Source organism: Henckelia pumila, chromosome 1 (genome assembly GCF_033568475.1).
Source record: "Henckelia pumila isolate YLH828 chromosome 1, ASM3356847v2, whole genome shotgun sequence".
Classification (NCBI taxonomy): Eukaryota; Viridiplantae; Streptophyta; class Magnoliopsida; order Lamiales; family Gesneriaceae; genus Henckelia; species Henckelia pumila.
The window spans coordinates 160,826,412-160,847,141 of NC_133120.1; the positions used below are offsets into that span (position 1 = coordinate 160,826,412).

The 20,730-nt window shown below is 35.2% G+C and overlaps 1 protein-coding gene across 1 annotated transcript; it reads left to right on the forward strand.

Moving 5' to 3' along the window:
• The first annotated feature begins 2,980 nt into the window (after positions 1 to 2,980).
• Positions 2,981 to 3,735, forward strand: LOC140874329 (uncharacterized). Its single transcript, XM_073277608.1, has 2 exons — positions 2,981 to 3,044; positions 3,293 to 3,735. The coding sequence occupies exons 1-2, from the start codon at positions 2,981 to 2,983 to the stop codon at positions 3,733 to 3,735; spliced, it is 507 nt and encodes a 168-aa protein (XP_073133709.1).
• Positions 3,736 to 20,730: the final 16,995 nt, after the last annotated feature.

The following is a 20,730-nucleotide window of genomic DNA, read 5'->3' on the forward strand; positions in this document are numbered from 1 at the left end:
TCGAATGAGTTGACAAAAATGATGTCATCAACGTCCAAGTTCAGAAATTTGTTGTTGAAAAATTGGAAATGCCTCAAATAAAATAAAACGAATGAATTGATGGGGAAGCTGAAAATGGTTTAAATATTAATCCACAGCCATAGGAAGACCATGACGAAGTGATCGAATGGGAATGGGTTGACAAAAATAATGTGGTTATCGTCCAAATTCAAAACAATGTCCTTGAACAACAGAAAATAACGACGAATGGATAGATGGGGAAGATGAGAATGGGGTAAAATTTACTCCACAACCAGAGGAAGATGATGAGAAAAAATCGAATGGGTTGAGAAAAATAATGTCAATAACATCCAAGTTCAAAAGTTTGTTGTTGAGCAATAGGAAAATCCTCGAGTATGTTTGGAAAATAACGAAGAAAGTGACACAGAATCAGAGGTTGATAAGACTCGAGAATAATAGTTTTTTTGAATTTACAAATTTGTTTATCCCCAACATCGAATACGATGCACGATATCCAATGTCACTAAACATGCTAAAAAACATCAACAAAACTCGTTTAGCCACCGTATATAGTCCCCTTCTAGCAAACAATCATATTTTTCTGCTCTTATTTGAGTGTATTGATGTTAATGATCACGTCGGGTCATAGGATAATGTTTTTGGTATTATTTTTTCTCAAAAAAAACTGTGTGGTTGGAGTTAATTTCCTGTCGATTTACTGATGATATTAGGTTTTTTGAAGACTAGTGACAATCAAAGAATGAGAACAACATTTTTTTTTCTTTTTAACATGGACATAATTGACCAGCTGCATGCTACATTTATCATAAAAATAGTATTATGAAATTCCCAAAGGCTCCACAATGTTCCAAGATGTTAACATTTGTATTTCGATCTGTGAGCTCATAGGGCGCCAGTACGAATTTCCTAATACGCAGATTTTGTTGACTAAATGAATATTAATGGATAGATGCGGATTTAAAAATAGTGTAATTATTGATCCACAACTAGTGGAAGATGAAGACGATAGATTCGAATGAGTTGACGAAAATAATGTCATCAACGTCCAAGTTCGGAAATTTATTGTTAAAAAATAGGAAATGCCTCAAATAAAATAAGACGAACGAATAGATGGGGAAGCTGAAAATGGTTTAAATATTAATCCACAGCCATAAAAAGACCATGACGAAGTGATCGAATGGGTTGACAAAAATAATGTGGTTATCGTTCAAATTCAAAACAATGTCCTTGAACAACAGAAAATGACGACAAATGGATAGATGAGGAATATGAAAATGGGGTAAAAATTACTCCACAACACGAGGAACACGATGAGAAAAAAATTGAATGGGTTGAGAAAAATAATGTCAATAACACTCAGAGGTTGATAAGACTCGAGAATAAGAGTTTTTTTGAATTTACAATTTTTTTATCCCTAACATCGAATACGATGCACGATATCCTATTTCACTAAACATGCTAAAAAACATCAACAAAACTCGCCTGGCCACCATATATAGTCCCTTTCTAGCACACGATCAGATTTTTGTGCTTTTATTTGAGTGTATAAATGTTAATGATCACGTCGGGGTATGGCATAATGTTTTTGGTATTATTTTTTCTCAAAAAAAACTGTGTGGTTGGAGTTAATTTCCTGTCGATTTACAGGTGATATTAGCTTTTTTGAAGACTAGTGACAATCAAAGCATGAGAACAACATTTTTTTCTTTTTAACATGGACATAATTGACCAGATACATGTTACATTTGTCATAAAAAATAATTTTATGAAATCCGCAAATGCTCCGCAATGTTCCGACATGTTTACATTTGTATTTGGGTTTGTTGAGCTCATTGGACGCAGTATGACTTTACTTCTACGCAGATGTTGTTGACTGAAGGAATATTAATGGATAGATGGGGATTTAAAAATAGTGTAAATATTGCTCCACAACCAATCGAATATGATGACGATGGATTCGAATGGGTTGACGAAAATAATGTCATAAACGTCCAAGTTCAGAAATTTATTATTGAAAAAGAGGAAATGCCTCAAATTAAGTAAGACGAATGAATAGATGGGGAATAAAAAAGGTTTCAAATATTAATCCATAGCCATAGGAAGACCATGACGAAGTGATCGAATGAGTTGACAAAAATAATGTCGTTATCGTCCAAATTCAAAATAATGTCCTTGAACAACAGAAAATGACGACGAATGGATAGATGGGGAAGATGAGAATGGGGTAAAAATTATTCTACAGCAAGAGGAATAAGATGAGAAAAAAATCGAATGGGTTGAGAAAAATAATGTCAATAACATCCAAGTTCAAAAGTTTGTTGTTCAACAATAGGAAATTCCTCGATTATGTTTGGAAAAAGACGAAGAAAGTGACGCAGACTCAGAGGTTGATAAGACTCGAGGATGAGATATATTTTCAATTTAAAAATTCCTTTGTCCCCAACATCGAATACGATGCACGATATCCTCTTTCACTAAGCATGCTAAAAAAATCAACGAAACTCGTGTGGCCATCATATATAGTCCCCTTCTAGCACACGATCTTATTTTTGTGCTTTCATTTGAGTGTATTGATGTTAATGATCACGTCGGAGTATGAGATAATGTTTTTGGTATTATTTTCTCTCTAAAAAAACTGTGTGGTTGTAGTTAATTTTCTGTCAATTTACTGGAGATAGTAGCTTTTTTGAAGACCAATGACAATCAAATCATTAGAGCAGCATTTTTTCTTTTTTACATAGACATAATTTACCATATACATGCTACAATTGTTATAAAAAATATTATTATGAAATCCCCAAATGCTCCACAATGTTCCGAGATGTTAACATTTGTATTTGGGTCTGTGGAGCTCATTGGGCGCAAGTAAGACTTTCCTACTACACATATTTTGTTGACTAAATGAATATTAATGGATAGATAGGGATTTAAAAATAGTGTAATTATTGCTCCACAACCAATGGAAGATGAAAACGATGAAGTTGAATATGAGGCAATGGAGATGGAGTTGAATATGCTTCTAGGCAGTTGAAAGAGCATGAGAAGAATTATCCTACACATGATCTGGAGTTAGCGGCAGTAGTGTTCGCTCTCAAGATTTGGAGATACTATCTCTATAGAGAGAAGTGTAAGATATTCATCGACCATAAAAGCCTCAAGTACTTCTTCACCTAGAAGGAGTTGAATATGAGGCAATGGAGATGACTAGAGTTGGTGAAGGATTACGATTGTGAGATCAGTTACCACCCGGGTAAGGCTAATGTGGTTGCAGATGCATTGAGCCGGAAGACGACAGTGATTGCTTCCATGTCAGTGGCTAGACCGTTACAGGATGAGATTCAGAGGTTTGGATTGGAGTTCTATGCTGAGGGTAGAGCTCCTAGATTATCAGCCTTGTCAGTGCAAACCACATTGTTTGATCGTATCAGAATTGCTCAAGCAAATGACGAGCAGCTGAGAAAGGGGAGACAGAGAGTTGAGGAGAAAGACAGTGGGTTATATTCTGTAGTAGATGGGATTGTGAAGTTCAGAGATCGGTTTTGGGTTCCCACAGGTGACACTCTGCGAGCTACTATCATGGCAGAGGCACACACATCACCGTACTCTATCCACCCAGGAAGTACGAAGATGTATTGGGACCTTCAGCGGTTGTATTGGTGGCCGGGCATGAAGTATGGCATTGCCCGATTTGTGTCAGAATGCCTGACATGCTAGCAGGTCAAGGCGGAGCATCAGAGACCTGCAGAATTGCTTAAACCACTCCCTAATCCGGAGTGGAAATGGGAAAACATTACTATGGACTTCGTTGTTGGTTTGCCGAGGACAGTGAGGAATTTGAATGCTATTTGGGTTATAGTAGACCGACTCACAAAGTCGGAACACTTCTTGCCAGTGAGGACGACCTTCACGATGACACAGTATGCGGAGTTGTATATCCGGGAGATAGTCAGACTATATGGTATCCCTGTTTCCATAGTGTCTGATAGATATCCGCGGTTTACTTCAACTTTTTGGAAGAGTCTTCACGCAGCTTTTGGGGACGAAGCTTTTATATAGCACTGCTTTTCACCCGCAGATGGATGGACAGTCCAAGAGGGTGATTCAGATTCTAGAGGATCTTTTGAGAGCTTGTGCCATTGACTTTCAAGACAGTTGGGAGTCGAGACTGCCATTGGTGGAATTTGCTTATAACAACAGCTTTCAAGCCACCATTGGTATGGCGCCTTACGAGGCACTCAATGGAAGACCGTGTAGATCTCCGGTATTGTGGACCGAGATTGGAGAGAGGTCAGAGTTGGGACCAGAGATTTTTCAGCAGACTGCCGAAGTTGTAGCCAAAATCCGTGACAGGATGAGGACTGCACAGAGTTGGCAGAAGAGTTATACTGATCACAGGAGGAGAGACTTGGAATTCTTTGTGGGTGATCATGTGTTCATCCATGTAGCGCCGCTGAAGGGAGTTATGAGATTTGGGAAGAAAGGAAAATTGGCACCGAGATTCATAGGACCCTTCGAGATATTGGATAGGGTAGGGGCATTGGCTTATAGGGTAGCCTTGTTGCCTAACCTTGATGGGGTCCATAATGTCTACTATGTGTCGATGCTGAGGAAGTACATCTCGAACCCATCCCAAGTGCTCAGTTTGGAACCACTTCAGCTATCTTCTCACATGACCTATGAGGAGAGACCCATCCGAATTTTGGATAGACAGGAGAGAAGACTCCGTAACAAGTCGATTCCAATGATCAAGGTGAGATGGAAGAACCATTCGGATGAAGATGCCACTTGGGAAGTAGAGGCAGATATCAGAGCTCGCTATCCGGAGCTATTTGGTGAGTCTCGAATTTTGAGGACAAAATTCTGTATTAGGGAGGGAGGAACCGTGACGCCTAGAATTTTCATAATTTGAGTTTTATGCCTAAACCTGTTTTAATATTTATAATTTTTTTAATTTACGGTATTTAATTGCTTAAATCAGTTTTAAATTCTATATTATTTAATCATTTTTAGTTTTCAGTGACAGTCGCTTTTAAATTTAATTTTTCCCGCGCTCTTGAACTATTTCTTTTAAATCTCTGCGAGGATTAGTATTTAATTTCCGGGCTATCGGATTCAAACTTTTATTTTATTTGAAAATCCTAGTGTGTATTTTGGGTGCAAATTAATTTAGAAATGCGAGTTATCTCTTTAGTTTAGCACTTTAAATTTTAATTGATATTTTCACCTAGGGTTGGGTATAACCCTAGCTTTTAAATCACACACACACTAACACCTAAACCCACACACACTCATTTCTCGCCCAACACACACTTGCACACGCCGAGAGAGAAGAACAATTCCCCTGTTCTTCATCTTGCTCCTTGGTTCTTTACTGTGCCATTCTAGCTTCAATTTTTCTCAAGAAAATCAACCCATGGCGAGCTAGGATGCAAGATTGAGCTCGGTTCCTGCATTTCCTCCCATTCCCTCTCGCCTCACTCACGCCACAGCTGCATTTCTGCTCGGGATTTTTGATTTTTATTTAATCTAGCTAGGCAAAATTGTGGTTTTGTTTCTCGCACTTTATATACGATTATTGTGTGTTGTATTTTGGTGATAGCTATTGTTTTCCCCATTTTCGATTTTTTTTAGAAAATATGTGTGCCCTGTGATCTCCTTTTTCTCTCGACCGATGGCTCCTACGGGGGAATTTGGATTGTAGTCGGTTTTTGGTGATCACATGTATAGATTAATGGATTTTGTAAGCCTTGGAATGCATTAGTTTTTGTACTTAAAAATTTTGAAAATGTCATCTTATGTTTCCTGTTTTCGTTCCCTTTTGTGCGTGTATGTTGATGGTGTTTGTTGGTGTGATGATGTAGGGGCTACCACGAGTGATACATAGTTCACGTGGTAGCAATAGAATGAGTCGGATGCGTTTTGAGTTTGTGATAGGGGCTGTTCGAAATTATGGCAGCACTAAGGGCTGTTTTGGGCTGTCCGGGATTGAGCTTTAGCAAGGGAGATTGGCGTTTGTTAAGGGGATTGTTGGACGAGTTTAAATGATGGTTGAGGGTAGGACAATGGTAGGACAATGGTATTAGTACTAAGGGATCATTTGGTAGGCCTTGGGTGAACTTGATATAGGGTAGTTGAAGCAGATTTCCGGGAGAAACTTTGCTGCCAAGAATTGTGGGTTCGCAACAGGGTTAGAGGCTGAGCTCGGAGAAGGCTCGGGGCTGGTGGATACCTTATAGCGTTAGGAAATTGATGTTTCGAGCGGAATTTGAATTGGTTGAGTTTTCTCTAAGCTTTAGACCTTGAGTCTTAGGAAGAGCAGAATTTTAAGGCAAAAAGCTTGATGTCCGGGTTTGAGCATTATAAACAGTGTTGAGATCAAAATTTGGGTAAAGGCTCGGGACTGGGAGTAGTTAAGAAGCTAGGATTACGCTGTTTCGAGCGGAATTTCTTTTGGCAAGAAGGGGGTGAGTGGTAAGCTTTTAGGGTGTATCGCTCCATTTACCTAAGTACTTTAAATCATGGGTTAGATTCCTGCCCTTGGAACTCCCCTACATCACCATTCCAGTCATTCACCATCGAGTCCTTTGCATGATTCATTGAGTCATTATTCTTGTAAACATTACATCAACATGTGCATGCTAAGTCTCAAATTCAATAAAGAAATAAATATTTTTGAACAAAGTGAGATGGTTGTGACTACATATTCATGTGTTCGTATGGGGCTGAAAGACGTTTTGGCCTCCCTTACCAATTCATTATGGGTTTCCTTACCTTAGCATGTGTATGTGTGGGGCCGGAGCTTCTGGTCTCCCTTACCAATAGGGCAAGTACGGGTTGGGTTTCATCTCGACCTCCTTGCGGCATTGTGCACTATAGCCATGATCATGATCGCAATCACAGAGTCACAATTCATGGATCGGAGTTCACTCAAAATTCATATGACCATGTTCAGTATATTTTATGCTATTTATTGAGTTATATGACTTATTGCACATGTCCTATTCATGCATTTATCCTTTATACATGTTCATTACTTTTAAGTTCAGGGGCACTAACAGTTATTTTATTATGCACTATTTTGAATTCTGTGTGTGCTTGTAGTTATGTTGAACTCGTTATCCCCCCCCCCCCCCCCCCCGATCTTGCTGGGTCTTTTAGACTCACCCCTCTTCTTTCTACTTTTAGGTGAGGACGAGTATCAGTTGACGGAGGGGCAGGATCCCCTGGGTGAGGTTCCCGGAGGCATAGGCCTGTGACCGTGGCTCCATTTATTTTCCGTTGTGTCATTTCAGTTCGAGAGTCTGTAATAAATTTACATTCCTAATTTCTCGTTTTATTTGGTAGCAGGATGCGTTTCCCTGCTTAGGAACATTGTCTTTTATCGCTTTTGCTTATGGTTGCCCGGTGTGGCACGCTACTGTCATGTTACTTGTTTGTTTTGGTACTGTTGATTGTTTGGGAGTCTTTATCTTAAATTTTGTGAACTTCTGTCTGTGTTGGTGGTTTGTTATAAAAACAAATGGGTCATGCCGAAATTTTCAGAAAATTTTTAATTACTTTGAAATTCCGTGCACTATTTTCTTTTATTTATTGGAGTATTAGTAGCTAGTTGTTTAAACGACTTTCCTACAACACAGATTTTGTTGACTAAATGATTATTAATGGATAGTTGAAGATTTAAAAATAGTGTAATTATTGCTCAACAACCAGTGGAAGATGAAGACGATGGATTCGAATGAGTTGACGAAAATAATTTCATCCACGTCCAAGTTCAGAAATTTATTGTTGAAAAATAGGAAATGCCTAAAATAAAATAAGACGAATGAATAGATGGGGAAGCTGAAAATGGTTTAAATATTAATCCACAGCCATAGAAAGACCATGACGAAGTGATCGAATGGGTTGACAAAAATAATGTGGTTATCGTCCAAATTCAAAACAATGTCCTTGAACAACAGAAAATGACGACGATGGATAGATGGGGAAGATGAGAATGGGGTAAAAATTACTCCACTTTCAGAGAAAGACGATGAGAAAAAAATCAAATGGGTTGAGAAAAATAATGTTAATAACATCCAAGTTCAAAATTTTGTTGTTGAACAATAGGAAAATCCTCGAGTATGCTTGGAAAATAACGAAGAAAGTGACACAGACTCAGAGTTTGATAAGACTCGAGAATAAGAGTTTTTTTCAATTTATAAATTTGTTTATCCCCGATATTGAATGCGATGCACGATATCCTATTTCACTAAACATGCTAAAAAACATCAACAAAACTCGTCTGGCCATCGTATATATATAGTCCCCTTATAGCACATGATCATATTTTTGTGCTTTTATTTGAGTGTATTGATCTTAATGATATATAGTCCACTTATAGCACACGATCATATTTTTGTGCTTTTATTTGAGTGTATTGATCTTAATGATCACGTCGGAGCATGAGATAATGTTTTTGGTATTATTTTTTTTCAAAAAAAAAACTATGTGGTTGGAGTTAATTTTTTGTCGATTTACTGGTGATATTAGCTTTTTTGAAGACTAGTGACAATCAAAGCATGAGAACAACATTTTTTTTCTTTCTTACATAGACCTAATTGACCAGCTACATGTTAGATTTGTCATAAAAAATAGTATTATAAAATCCCCAAATGCTCCGCAATGTTCTGACATGTTAACATTTGTATTTGGGTTTGTGGAGCTAATTGGACGCCAGTATGACTTTTCTTCTACGCAGATGTTGTTGACTAAAGGATTATTAGATGGGGATTTAAAAATAGTGTAATTACTGCTCCACAACCAGTGGAAGATGAAGACGATGGATTCGAATGAGTTGACAGAAATAATGCCATCAACGTCCAAGTTCAGAAATTTATTGTTGAAAAACAGGAAATGCCTCAAATAAAATAAGACAAATGAATAGATGTGGAAGCTGAAAATGTTTTAAATATTAATCCACAGCCATAGGAATACCATGAAGAAGTGATCAAATGGGTTGACAAAAATAATGTGGTTATCGTCCAAATTTAAAACAATGTCCTTGAACAACAGAAAATGACGACGAATGGATAGATGGGGAAGATGAGAATGGGGTAAAAATTACTCCACATCCAGAGGAAGACGATGAGAAAAAAATCGAATGGGTTGAGAAAAATAATTTCAATAAAATCCAAGTTCAAAAGTTTGTTGTTGAACAATAGAAAATTCCTCGAGTATGCTTGGAAAATAACGAAGAAAGTGACAAAGACTCAGAGGTTGATAAGACATGAGAATATGAGTTTTTTTCAATTTACAAATTTGTTTATTCCCGATATCGAATACGATGCACGGTATCCTTTTTCACTAATAATGCTAAAAAACATAAAAAAAACTCTCATGGCCACCTTATATAGTCCCCTTCTAGCACACAATCATATTTTTGTGGTTTTATTTGAGTGTAATGATATTAATGATCACGTCAGGGCATGGGATAATGTTTTTGGTATTATTTTTTCTCAAAAAAAAACTGTGGTTGGAGTTAATTTCCTGTTGATTTACTGGTGATATTAGCTTTTTTGAAGATTAGTGACAATCAAAGCATGAGAACAACATTTTTTTCTTTTTAAAATGGACATAATTGACCAGATACATGCTACATTTGTGATAAAAAATAGTATTATGAAATCCGCAAATGCTCCACAATGTTCCGAGATTTTAACATTTATATTTGGGTCTGTGGAGCTCATTGGGCGCCAGTACGACTTTCCTACTACGCAGATTTTGTTGACTAAATGAATATTAATGGATAGATGGGGATTTAAAAATAGTGTAATTATTGCTCCACAACTAGTGGAATATGAAGACGATGGATTCGAATGAATTGACAAAAATAATGTCATAATCGTCCAAGTTCAGAAATTTATTGTTGAAAAACAGAAAATGCCTCAAATAAAATAAGACGAATGAATAGATGGGGAAGCTGAAAATGGTTTAAATATAAATCCACAGTCATAGGAAGACCATGACGAAGTGATCGAATGGGTTGACAAAAATAATGTGGTTATCGTCCATATTCAAAACAATGCCCTTGAACAACAGAAAATGACGACGAATGGATAGATGAGGAAGATGAGAATGGGGTAAAAATTACTCCACAACCAGAGGAAGACGATGAGAAAAAAATCGAATGGGTTGAGAAAAATAATTTCAATAACATCCAATTCAAAAGTTTGTTGTTGAACAATAGGAAAATCCTCGAGTATGTTTGGAAAATAACGAAGAAAGTGACATAGACTCAGAGGTTGATAAGACTCGATAATAAGAGTTTTTTTCAATTTACAAACTTGTTTATCCCCGACATCGAATAAGATGTACGATATCATATTTCACTAAACATGCTAAAAAACATCAACAAAACTCGCCTGGCCACCGTATATAGTCCCCTTCTAGCACACAACCATATTTTTGTGCTTTTATTTGAGTGTATAGATGTTAATGATCACGTCGGGGCATGGGATAATGTTTTTTGTATTATTTTTTCTCAAAATAAACTATGTGGTTGGAGTTAATTTCCTGTCGATTTATTGGTGATATTAGCTTTTGTGAAGACTAGTGACAATCAAAGCATGTAAACAACATTTTTTTCTATTTAACATGGACATAATTGACCAGATACATGCTACATTTGTCATAAAAAAAAGTTTTATGAAATCCCCAAATGCTCCGCAAAAGTTTTTGAGCTCATTGGACGCTAGTATGACTTTCCATCTATGCAGATGTTGTTTACTAAAGGAATATTAATGGATCGATGGGGATTTAAAAAAAGTGTAAATATTTCTCCACAACCAGTGGAATAAGATGACGATGGATTCGAATGGGTTCACGAAAATAATGTCATCAACGTCCATGTCCAACAATTTATTGTTGAAAAACAGGAAATGCCTCAAATAAAATAAGACGAATGAATAGATGGGGAATCTGAAAATGATTTAAATATTAATCCATAGCCATAGGAAGACCATGACAAAGTGATCAAATGGGTTGACAAAAATAATGTGGTTATCGCCCAAATTCAAAACAATGTCCTTGAACAACAGAAAATAACGACGAATGGATAGTTGGGAAAGATTAGAATGAGGTAAAAATTACTCCACAACTAGAGGAAAATTAGGAGAAAAAAATCAAATGGGTTGAGAAAAATAATGTCAATAACATCCAAGTTCAAAGTTTGTTGTTGAACAATAGAAAAATCCTCGAGTATGCTTGAAAAATTACGAAGATAGTGACACAAACTCAGAGGTTGTTAAGACTCGAGAATAAGAGTTTTTTTCAATTTACAAATTTTTTTATCTCCGACATCGAATACGAGGCACGATATCCTATTTCAGTAAACATGCTAAAAAACATCAACAAAACTCGTCTGACCACCGTATATAGTCTCCTTCTAGCACACGATCATATTTTTGTGCTTTTATTTGAGTATATAGATGTTAATGATCACGTCGGGGCATGAGATAATGTTTTTGATATTATTTTTTCTAAAAAAAACTGCGTGGTTGGAGTTAATTTCCTGTCGATTTACTGGTGATATTAGATTTTTTGAAGACTAGTGAAAATAAAAGCATGAGAACAACATTTTGTTTTTTTTAACATAGACATAATTGACAAGCTACATACTACATTTGTAATAAAAAAATAGTATTATGAAATCCCCAAATGCTCCACAATGTTCCGAGATGTTAACATTTGTATTTGGGTCTGTGAAGCTCATTGGCGCCAGTCCGACTTTCCTACTACGCAGATTTTGTTGATTAAAGGACTATTAATGGATAGATGAGGATTTAAAAATAGTGTAATTATTGCTTCACAACCAATGGAAGATGAAAACGATGGATTCGAATGAGTTGACGAAAATGATATCATCAACGTCCAAGTTCAGAAATTTATTGTTGAAAACCAGGAAATGCCTCAAATAAAATAAGATGAATGAATAGATGGGGAAGCTGAAAATGGTTTAAATATTAATCCACAGCCATAGGAAGACCATGACGAAGTGATCGAATGGGTTGACAAAAATAATGTGGTTATCATCCAAATTCCAAACAATGTCCTTGAACAACAGAAAATGACGATAGATAGATGGGGAAGATGAGAATGACGTAAAAATTACTCCACAGCAAGAGGAAGACGATGACAAAAAAATTGAATGGGTTGAGAAAAATAATGTCAATAACATCCAAGTTCAAAAGTTTGTTGTTGAACAATAAGAAAATCATCGAGTATGCTTGGAAAATAACGAAGAAAGTGACACAGACTCAGAGGTTGATAAGACTCGAGAATAATAGTTTTTTTTTCAATTTACAAATTTGTTTATCCCCGACATCGAATACGATGCGCGATATCCTATTTCACTAAACATGCTAAAAAACATCAACAAAACTTGTCCGACCACCGTATATAGTCCCCTTCTAGCACACAATCATATTTTTGTGCTTTTATTTGAGTGTATAGATGTTAATGATCACGTCGAGGCATGAGATAATGTTTTTCGTATTATTTTTTCTCAAAAAAAACTGTGTGGTTGGAGTTAGTTTCCTGTCGATTTACTGGTGATATTAGCTTTTTTGAAGAGTAGTGACAATCAAATCATGAGAACAACATTTTTTTCTTTTTAACATGGACATAATTGACCAGCTACATGCTAAATTTGTAATAAAAAATAGTATTATGAAATCCCCAAATGCTCCACAATGTTCCGAGATGTTAACATTTGTATTTGGGACTGTGGAGCATTGGCGCGAGTAAGAATTTCCTACTAAGCAGGTTTTGTTGACTAAAGGAATATTAATGAACAGATGGGGATTTAAAAATAGTGTAATTATTGCTCCACAACCAGTGGAAGATGAAAAAGATGGATTCGAATGAGTTGACGAAAATGATGTCATCAACGTCCAAGTTCAAAAATTTATTGTTGAAAAACAGGAAATGCCTCAAATAAAATAAGACGAATGAATAGATGGGAAGCTAAAAATGGTTTAAATATTAATCAACAGCCATAGGAAGACCATGACGAAGTGATCGAATGGGTTTACAAAAATAATGTGGCTATTGTCCAAATTCAAAAAAAATGTCCTTGAACAACAAAAAATAATGACGAATGGATAGATGGGAAAGATGAGAATGGGGTAAAATTTACTCCACAACCAGAGGAAGACGATGAGAAAAAATCTAATGGGTTGAGTAAAATAATGTCAATAACATCCAAGTTCAAAAGTTTGTTGTTAAACAATAGGAAAATCCTCGAGTATGCTTGTAAAATAACGAAGAAAGTGACACAGACTCAGATGTTGATAAGACTCGAGAATAATAGTTTTTTTCAATTTACAAATTTGTTTATCCTCGACATCGAATACGATGCACGATATCCTATTTCACTAAACATGCTAAAAAAATTAACAAAACTCGTCTAGCCACCGTATATAGTCCCTTTCTAGCACACAACCATATTTTTGTGCTCTTATTTGAGTGTATCGATGTTAATGATCACGTCGGGCATGGGATAATATTTTTGGTATTATTTTTTCTCAAAAAAACTGTGTGGTTGGAGTTAATTTCCTGTCGATTTATTGATGATATTTGCTTTTTTGAAGACTAGTGACAATCAAAGCATGAGAACAACATTTTTTTTTCTTTTTAACATTGACATAATTGACCAGCTACATGCTACATTTGTCATAAAAAAATAGTATTATGAAATCCCCAAATACTCCACAATGTTCCGAGATGTTAAAATTTGCATCTGGGTCTATGGAGCTCATTGGCGCCAGTACGACTTTCCTATTACGCAGATTTTGTTGACTAAATGAATATTAATGGATATATGGGGATTTAAAAATAGAGTAATTATTGCTCCACAACCAGTAGAAGAAGAAGACGATGGAATCGAATGATTTGACAAAAATGATGTCATCAACGTCCAAGTTCAGAAATTTATTGTTGAAAAATCGGAAATGACGCAAATAAAATAAGAAGAATGAATAGATGGGGAAGCTGAAAATGTTTTATATATTAATCCACGGCCATTGGAAGACAATGACAAAGTGATTGAATGGGTTGACAAAAATAATGTGGTTATTGTCCAAATTCAAAACAATGTCCTTGAACAACAGAAAATGACGATGAATGGATAGATGGGGAAGATGAGAATGGGGCAAAAATTACTCCACAGCCAAAGGAAGACGATGAGAAAAAAATCGAATGGGTTGAGAAAATTACATGTACATAATTGACCTGCTACATGTTACATTTTTCATAAAAAAATAGTATTATGAAATCCACAAATGCTCCGCAATGTTTCGACATGTTAACATTTGTATTTCGGTCTGTGGAGCTCATTGGACGCCAATATGACTTTCCTTTGACGTAGATGTTGTTGACTAATGGAATATTAATGGATAGATGAGAATTTAAAAATAGTGTAAATATTGCTCCACAACCAGTGGAAGATGATGACGATGGATTCGAATGGGTTGACGAAAATAATGTCATCAACGTCCAAGTTTAGAAATTTATTGTTGAAAAACATGACATGCCTAAAATAAAGTAAGACGAATGAAGATGGGGAAGCTGAAAATGGTTTAAATATTAATTCACAGCCATAGGAAGACCATGACTAAATGATCGAATGAGGTTACAAAAATAATGTCGTTATCGTCCAAATTTCAAAACAATGTCCTTGAACAACAGAAAATGACGACGAATGGATGGATGGGGAAGATGAGAATGATGTAAAAATTACTCCACAGCCAAAGGAAGACGATGAGAAAAAAATCGAATGGGTTGAGAAAAATAGTGTCAATAACAACCAATTTCAAAGTTCGTTGTTGAACAATAGGAAATTCTTGAGTATGCTTGGAAAATAACGAAGAAAGTGACACAGACTCAGAGGTTGATAAGACTCGAGAATAAGAGTTTTTTTCAATTTACAAATTTGTTTATCCCGGACATCGAATACGATGCACGATATCCTATTTCACAAAACATGCTAAAAAACATAAACAAAACTCGCCTGACCACCGTATATAGTCCCCTTCTAGCACACAATCATATTTTTGTGTTTTTATTTGAGTGTATTGATGTTAATCATCACGTCGGGGCATATGATAATGTTATTGGTATAATTTTTTCTCAAAAAAAACTGTGTGGTTGGAGTTAATTTCCTGTCGATTTATTGGTGATATTATCTTTTTTGAAGACTAGTGACAATCAAAGCATCAGAACAACATTTTTTTTCTTTTTAACATTGACATAATTGACCAGCTACATGTTATATTTGTCATAGAAAATAGTATTATAAATCTCCAAATGCTCCACAATGTTCCGCGACAAAGATTTTGTTGACTAAATGAATATTAATGGATAGATAAAGATTTAAAAATAGTGTAATTATTGCTCCCCAACCAGTGGAAGATGAAGACGATGGATTCGAATTACTTGACAAAAATAATTTAATCCATGTCCAAGTTCAGAAATTTATTGTTGAAAAACAGGAAATGCCTCAAATAAAATAAGACGAATGAATAGATGGGGAAGCTGAAAATGGTTTAAATATTAATCCACAGCCATAGGAAGACCATGACGAAGTGATCGAATGGGTTGACAAAAATAATGTGGCTATCGTCCAAATTCAAAACAATGTCCTTGAACAAAAGAAAATGACGACGAATGGATAGATGAGGAAGATGAGAATGGGGAAAAAATTACTCCACAGCCAGAGGAAGACGATGAGAAAAAAAATCGAATGTGTTGATAAAAATAATGTCAATAACATCCCAGTTCAAAAGTTTTTTGTTGAACAGTAGGAAAATCCTCGAGTATGATTGAAAAATAACGAAGAAAGTGACACAGACTCAAAGGTTGATAAGGCTCGGGAATAAGAATTTTTTTCAATTTACAAATATTTTTATCCCCGACATCGAATACGATGCACGATATCTTATTTCACTAAACATGCTAAAAAACATCAACAAAACTCGTCTGACCACCGTATATAGTCACGTACTAGCACACAATCATATTTTTGTGTTTTTATTTTAGGGTATTGATGTTAATGATCACGTCGGGGCATAGGATATTGTTTTTGATATAATTTTTTCTCAAAAAAAACTGTGTGGTTGGAGTTAATTTTCTGTCAATTTATTGGTGATATTAGCTTTTTTGAAGACTAGTGACAATCAAAGCATGATAACAACATTTTTTTTCTTTTTAACATTGACATAAATGACCAGCTACATGCTACATTTGTCATAAAAAATAGTATTATGAAATTTTCCAAATGCTCCACAATGTTCCGAGATGTTAACATTTGTATTTGGGTCTGTGGAGCTCATTGGGCGTTAGTATGACTTTCCTACTACGCAGATTTTGTTGACTAAATGAATATTAATGGATAGATGAAGATTTAAAAATAGTGTAATTATTGCTCCACAACCATTGGAAGATGAAGACGATGGATTTGAATGACTTGACGAAAATAATTTCATCCACGTCCAAGTTCAGAAATTTATTGTTGAAAAACAGGAAATGCCTCAAATAAAATAAGACGAATGAATAGATGGGGAAGCTGAAAATGGTTTAAATATTAATCCACAGCCATAGGAAGACCATGACGAAGTGATCGAATGGGTTGACAAAAATAATGTGGTTATCGTCCAAATTCAAAACAATGTCCTTGAACAACAGAAAATGACGATGAATGAATAGATGGGAAAGATGAGAATAGGGTAAAAATTAATCCACTTTCAGAGGAAGACGATGAGATAAAAATCGAATGGGTTGAGAAAAATAATGTTAATAACATCCAAGTTCAAAAGTTTGTTGTTGAACAATAGGAAAATCCTCGAGTATGCTTGGAAAATAACGAAGAAAGTGACACAGACTCAAAGTTTGATAAGAATCGAGAATAAGAGTTTTTTTCAATTTACAAATTTGTTTATCCCCGATATTGAATGCGATGCACGATATCCTATTTCACTAAAAATGCTAAAAAACATCAACAAAACTCGTCTGGCCATCGTATATAGTCCCCTTCTAGCACACGATCATATTTTTGTGCTTTTATTTGAGTGTATTGATGTCAATGATCACGTCAGGGCATGAGATAATGTTTTTGGTATTATTTTTTCTCAAAAAAAAACTATGTGGTTGGAGTTAATTTTCTGTCGATTTACTGGTGATATTAGCTTTTTTGAAGACTAGTGACAATCAAAGCACGAGAGAAACATTTTTTTTTCTTTCTTACATGGACATAATTGACCAGCTACATGTTACATTAGTCATAAAGTATTATGAAATCTCCAAATGCTCCGCAATGTTCCGACATGTTAACATTTGTATTTCGGTCTGTGGAGCTCCAATATGATTTTCCTTCTACCCAGATGTTGTTCACTAAAGGAATATTAATGGATATATGGGGATTTAAAAATAGTGTAAATATTGCTCCACAACTAGTGAAAGATGATGACGATGGATTCGAATGGGTTGACGAAAATAATGTCATCAACGTCCAAGTTCAGAAATTTATTGTTGAAAAACAGGAAATGCCTCAAATAAAGTAAGACAAATGAATAGATGGAAAAGCTGAAAATGGTTTAAATATTAATCCACAGCCATAGGAAGACCATGACGAAGTGATCGAATGGGTTGACAAAAATAATGTCGTTATCGTCCAAATTCAAAACAATGTCCTAGAAAAATAGAAAATGACGACGAATGGATATATGGGAAAGATGAGAATTGTGTAAAAATAACTCTACAGCAAGAGGAAGACGATGACAAAAAATTGAATGGGTTGAGAAAAATAGTGTCATTAACATCCAAGTTCAAAAGTTTTTTGTTGAACAATAGGAAATTCTTCGAGTATGCTTGGAAAATAATGTAGAAAGTGACACAGACTCAGAGGTTGATAAGAATCGAGAATAAGAGTTTTTTTTCAATTTACAAATTCGTTTATCCCCGACATCGATAACGATACACGATATCTTATTTAACTAAACATGCTAAAAAACATCAATGAAACTCGTCCGTCCACCGTATAAAGTCCCTTCTAGCACACGATCATATTTTGTGCTTTCATTTGAGTGTATTGATGTTAATGATCATGTCGGAGCATGGGATAATGTTTTTGGTATTATTTTCTTTCTAAAAAAACTGTGTGGTTGGAGTTAATATTTTTATGTCGATTTACTAGTGATATTAGCTTTTTTGAAGACCAGTGACAATCAAAGCATTAGTGCAAAATTTTTGTTCTTTTTAACATGGACATAACTGACCAGCTACATGCTACATTTGTCATAAAAATTTTATTCTGAAATCCCCAAATGCTCCACAATGTTCCGAGATGTTAACATTGGTATTTGGGTCTGTGAAGCTCATTGTGCGCCAGTATGACTTTCCTACTACACAGATGTTGTTGACTAATGGAATATTAATGGATAGATGGGGATATAAAAATAGTGTAAATATTTCTCCACAACCAGTGGAAGATGATGCCGATGGATTCGAATGAGTTGACGAGAATAATGTCATCAACGTCCAAGTTAAAAAATTTGTTTTTGAAAAACAGTAAATGCCTCAAATAGAGTAAGATGAATGAATAGATGGGGAAGCTAAAAATGGTGTAAATATTGCTTCACAGTGAGAGGAAGACAATAACAATTTGATCGAATTGTTTGATGCAAATAATGTCGTTATAGTCCAAATTTAAAACATTTTTCATGAACATTAGGAAATGACGACGAATGGATAGATGGGGAAGATGAAAATAGTGTAAAAATCCTCTACTGCCAGAGGAAAACGATGATGAGATAATCGAATGGGTCGAGAAAAATGATGTCAATAACGTCAAAATTCAAAATTTTGTTGTTGAACAATTGGAAATTCCTCTAGTATGCTTGAAAAATGACGAAGAAAGTGACGCAGACTCAGAGGTTAGAAAGACTCGAGAATAAGATATTTTTTCAATTTACAAATTCTTTTGTCCCCAACATTGAATACAATGCACGATATCCTCTTTCACTAAGCATGCTAAAAAACATCAACGAAACTCGTCTGACCACCATATATAGTCCCCTTCTAGCACACGATCATATTTTTGTGCTTTTATTTGAGTGTATTGATGTTAATGATCACTTTGGAGCATAAGATAATATTTTTGGTATTATTTTATTTCTAAAATCTGTGTGGTTGAAGTTAATTTTCTGTCGATTTACTGGTGATATTTGCTTTTTTGAAGACTGGTGAAAATCAAAGCATGGGAGAATCATTTTTTTCTTTTTTACATGAACATAATTGACCAACTATATGCTACATTTGCCATAAAAATGTTATTATGAAATCCTCAAATGCTCCACAATGTTACGAGATTTTAACATTTGTATTTGGGTCTGTTGAGCTCATTGGGTGCCAGTATGACTTTCCTACTACGCAGATGTTGTTGACTAAAAAAATATGAATGGATAGATGGGGATTTAAAAATAGTGTAAATATTGATCCACAACCAGATGAAGATGATGAAGATGGGTTCGAATGGGTTGATGCAAATAATGTCATCAACGCCATAGTTCAAAAATTTATTGTTGAAAAATACGAAATGCCTCAAATAGAGTAAGACGAATGAATAGATGGGAAAGTTGTAAATGGTGTAAATATTGCTCCACAGCCATAGGAAAACCATGACGAATCGATCGAATGGGTTGACCAAAATAATGTCGTTATCATCCAAGTTCAAAACATTGTTCTTGAACAACATAAAATGACGACAAATGGATAGTTGCGAAAGATGAGAATTGTGTAAAAATTGCTCGACAACCAGAGTAAGACGATGACTAGAAAATCGAATGGGTTGAGGAAAATGATGTAAATAACATCCAAGTTCAAAATTTTGTTGTTGAACAATAAGAAATTCCTTGAGTATGCTTGGAAAATGACGACGAAAATGACGCAGACTCGGAGGTTTATAAGACTCGAGAATAATATTTTTTTCAATTTACACATTCATTTATCCTCGACTTGAATACGATGCACGATATTCTCTTTCACTAAGCATGCTAAAAAACATCAACGAAACTCGTCTGACCACCATATATAGTCCCTTTATAGCACACGATCATATTTTTTTTGCTTCCATTTGAGTGTATTGATGTTAATGATCACGTCAGATCAAGTGATTATATTTTTTGTATTATTTTCTCTCTAAAAAACCGTGTGGTTGGAGTTAATTTTTTGTCGATTTACTTGTGATAATAAGTGTTTTGAAAACCAGTGACAAACATGAGAGCAAAAATTTTTATTTTATACACGGGCATAATTGAAAAGATACATGATACATTTGCCATAAAAAATAGTATTATGAAATCCCCAAATGATCCACAATGTTCCAAGATGTTAACATTTGTATTTGGTCTTTGAAGCTCATTGGACGCCTGTATGACTTTCCTACTATGAAGATGTTATTGACTAAAGGAATATGAAATTACCTTGACATCTAAAGATTTTAACATCTCTAGAATGATTAATAGAAGTTTTAGGTTTATCTTGTGCTCTTTTTCTTAGATGCTTCTTGTTTGGTGTCGATCTTTGGCTTGGACACCGTCTTGCCATCTTCTCGTTTTGCAACTTTTAGACGTCAAGAAGTAGAAGAACCTCCAAATGAAGTGGCTCGACCAACTCCCC